This window comes from Bison bison, unplaced genomic scaffold (genome assembly GCF_000754665.1).
Source record: "Bison bison bison isolate TAMUID 2011002044 unplaced genomic scaffold, Bison_UMD1.0 scf7180017864213, whole genome shotgun sequence".
Lineage (NCBI taxonomy): Eukaryota > Metazoa > Chordata > Mammalia > Artiodactyla > Bovidae > Bison > Bison bison.
The window spans coordinates 5,365,976-5,367,934 of record NW_011494785.1 but is presented as its reverse complement, the minus strand read 5'-3'; the positions used below and the strand labels follow the sequence as shown (position 1 = coordinate 5,367,934).

Below are 1,959 nucleotides of genomic sequence, written 5' to 3'. Positions count from 1 at the left end.
GAGGCTGGAGACACCCCACGTGATATGAAAGGAGGAGAGGTTGGGAGAGGTGGCAAAATGGGACTTTTTGAACATCCACTGATGCTTTTCTGATTGTTCTTTGAAAAAAAATACAGACGGTAGAGATAATCCTGTCAGCTCTGTGCCCCAAGAGCCTGGGGGATTAGCTCTCTGCTCTTCTGCTGCAAATGTGTTTAAATTCCCAGCTCCAGGGGCCCGGGGTGGGGGCCAGGCTGCTCAGATGGCCACAGGGTCTTCTCTGTGCAGCTGTCTCAGCCAGGGGGCATGTGAGCGGGAGCCATGGTGGGTTTTAATTGACTCACATTGGAGCTGGGGTCTTTACAGCAAAGGGACCCATTCAAGGAAACCCTCTGTTTATAGGAAACCAGACTCCTTGGCAACTCAGGATGGGTGAGGGGGAACAGTGGAGAGGTCACATGGCTGAATGGATGAGCTACTTACTCGGGACCCCGGACACCAACCGCAGGGGTCGTAGCACACGGAACGCCCTCAGCGCCTTCACGTCGAATCCAGCACCCTTCCCTCCCAGGGCGTTGGCCCCATCGGCTTTGGTCGCTTGCTCTAAGATCGCGCTGAAAAGCCTGGAATAGAAGGAGAGAGGGAACATCAGGACATCCTGCTTGCCCGGCGGGGCTCCGACGTCTTCAGGGATGCTGGGCAGTGGGGTTTGCAGGTGGCTGTAGCCAGGAAAGTCTGGGTGTGTGGGAGGGTCTGACTCTCATCAGATGACGGTACCTCAAGGTGGGTCCCACCTGCCCAGAGAGGTCTCGGCAGCCTGGTGCTGGCATCAAGCTGGGTTTTCGGGCATCGGCAGCATGGGCAGAGTGTCAGGCAGGTGGGGGCTGCTGCCAGGGCCTGTCCCTCCTCGGTGCCCTCTGCCCCCCACGACATCCAGGCTTGTGTGCCCGGGAACCACGTTCCCTCCTGACAAGCCCCTGGCTTTGACCTGAACCTGGGCAGAAACAAAGGAGCCTTCGGAAACTGCTGCGGTGCCGCAGGTACAAGGGTGGGAGACTGGCTTAGAGGCCTCAGGGCCCCCGAGACCCTCACAGCAGGTGTGGCTGGTGGACTGACGGGGACAAAGCTGAGAGACATGTGTTCAAGAGAGGGCGGTGAGACGGGGCATGAGCGGCCTCCCTTCGGTCTGTTTTGTGCTCGGGGTCCCCGAGCAGGCTGCCTACACAGCGGGGGCTGCAACCAGAAGTTCTGACGAGTCGCCTGGACCACGTCTGACATCCTTCCTGCTCTGGGCGTCCTTCACCCCAGCTTGGCAGCTGGACGGTTCCCTGTGTTAGCTGGCGACACCTCTGATCCAGGCAGGGGTGGCCAGGGCTGGGGGGAGCTTGGTCCTTTCTCCACAGAGAAGACTTCTTTCTACTGAAACTGAGGAAACCAGTCTACACATCTGTTGAACAACATCCCCAATCTAAACCAGATTTGGTTCCTAGAATTTCCTGGAAGAAAGGAACACGCTTATTGATGTACAAGATGTCCACAAATATTACTCAGGGAGGGGATCGGAGACTGAACAGCCTTCCCCTCCGTCAACCCTGAAGGGGTAGAAAGTTCGGGACTGGGCCTTGAAGGTGTCCACTCGCGGAGGCCAGTATGCTGCTTCTCATTCAGACACAGTGGAGGTGAAAATACTGCTTTGTGCCCTCCACCATCCAGGGCTGGGAGCACATGGGGATGTTTGTGGAGGGGGTCATCTCCAGGCGGTTCCCCCCGGAATGTGTCTGTCAGTTCCTTAGCCCAACATTCGAGCTTATCAGAGTGGATAACAGTCTCTGGAGGGCCTGTGAGCTGAGAGGCAGGGCCCGTACTGGGAGGGAGATGGAGCCACAGTGAAGGCCCTTGAGGCTGGAGCAGATGGTCAGAGTGGATGCATTCTACTGAGGGCTCCTGGGTGCCGAGTGGGGGCGGGGGAGGGCTCCTGGG

General features: G+C 58.0%; 1 protein-coding gene across 1 annotated transcript in view; it reads right to left on the bottom strand.

Annotated features, from left to right (window-relative positions):
* CACNA1C (calcium channel, voltage-dependent, L type, alpha 1C subunit) overlaps nucleotides 1-1,959 on the bottom strand; it is a 396,219-nt gene that overhangs the window by 142,557 nt on the left and 251,703 nt on the right. Inside the window, exon 5 of the mRNA XM_010845218.1 lies at nucleotides 463-602. Within this exon, the coding sequence (XP_010843520.1) occupies nucleotides 463-602 (140 nt within the window). The remainder of the gene's footprint in view (nucleotides 1-462; nucleotides 603-1,959) is intronic.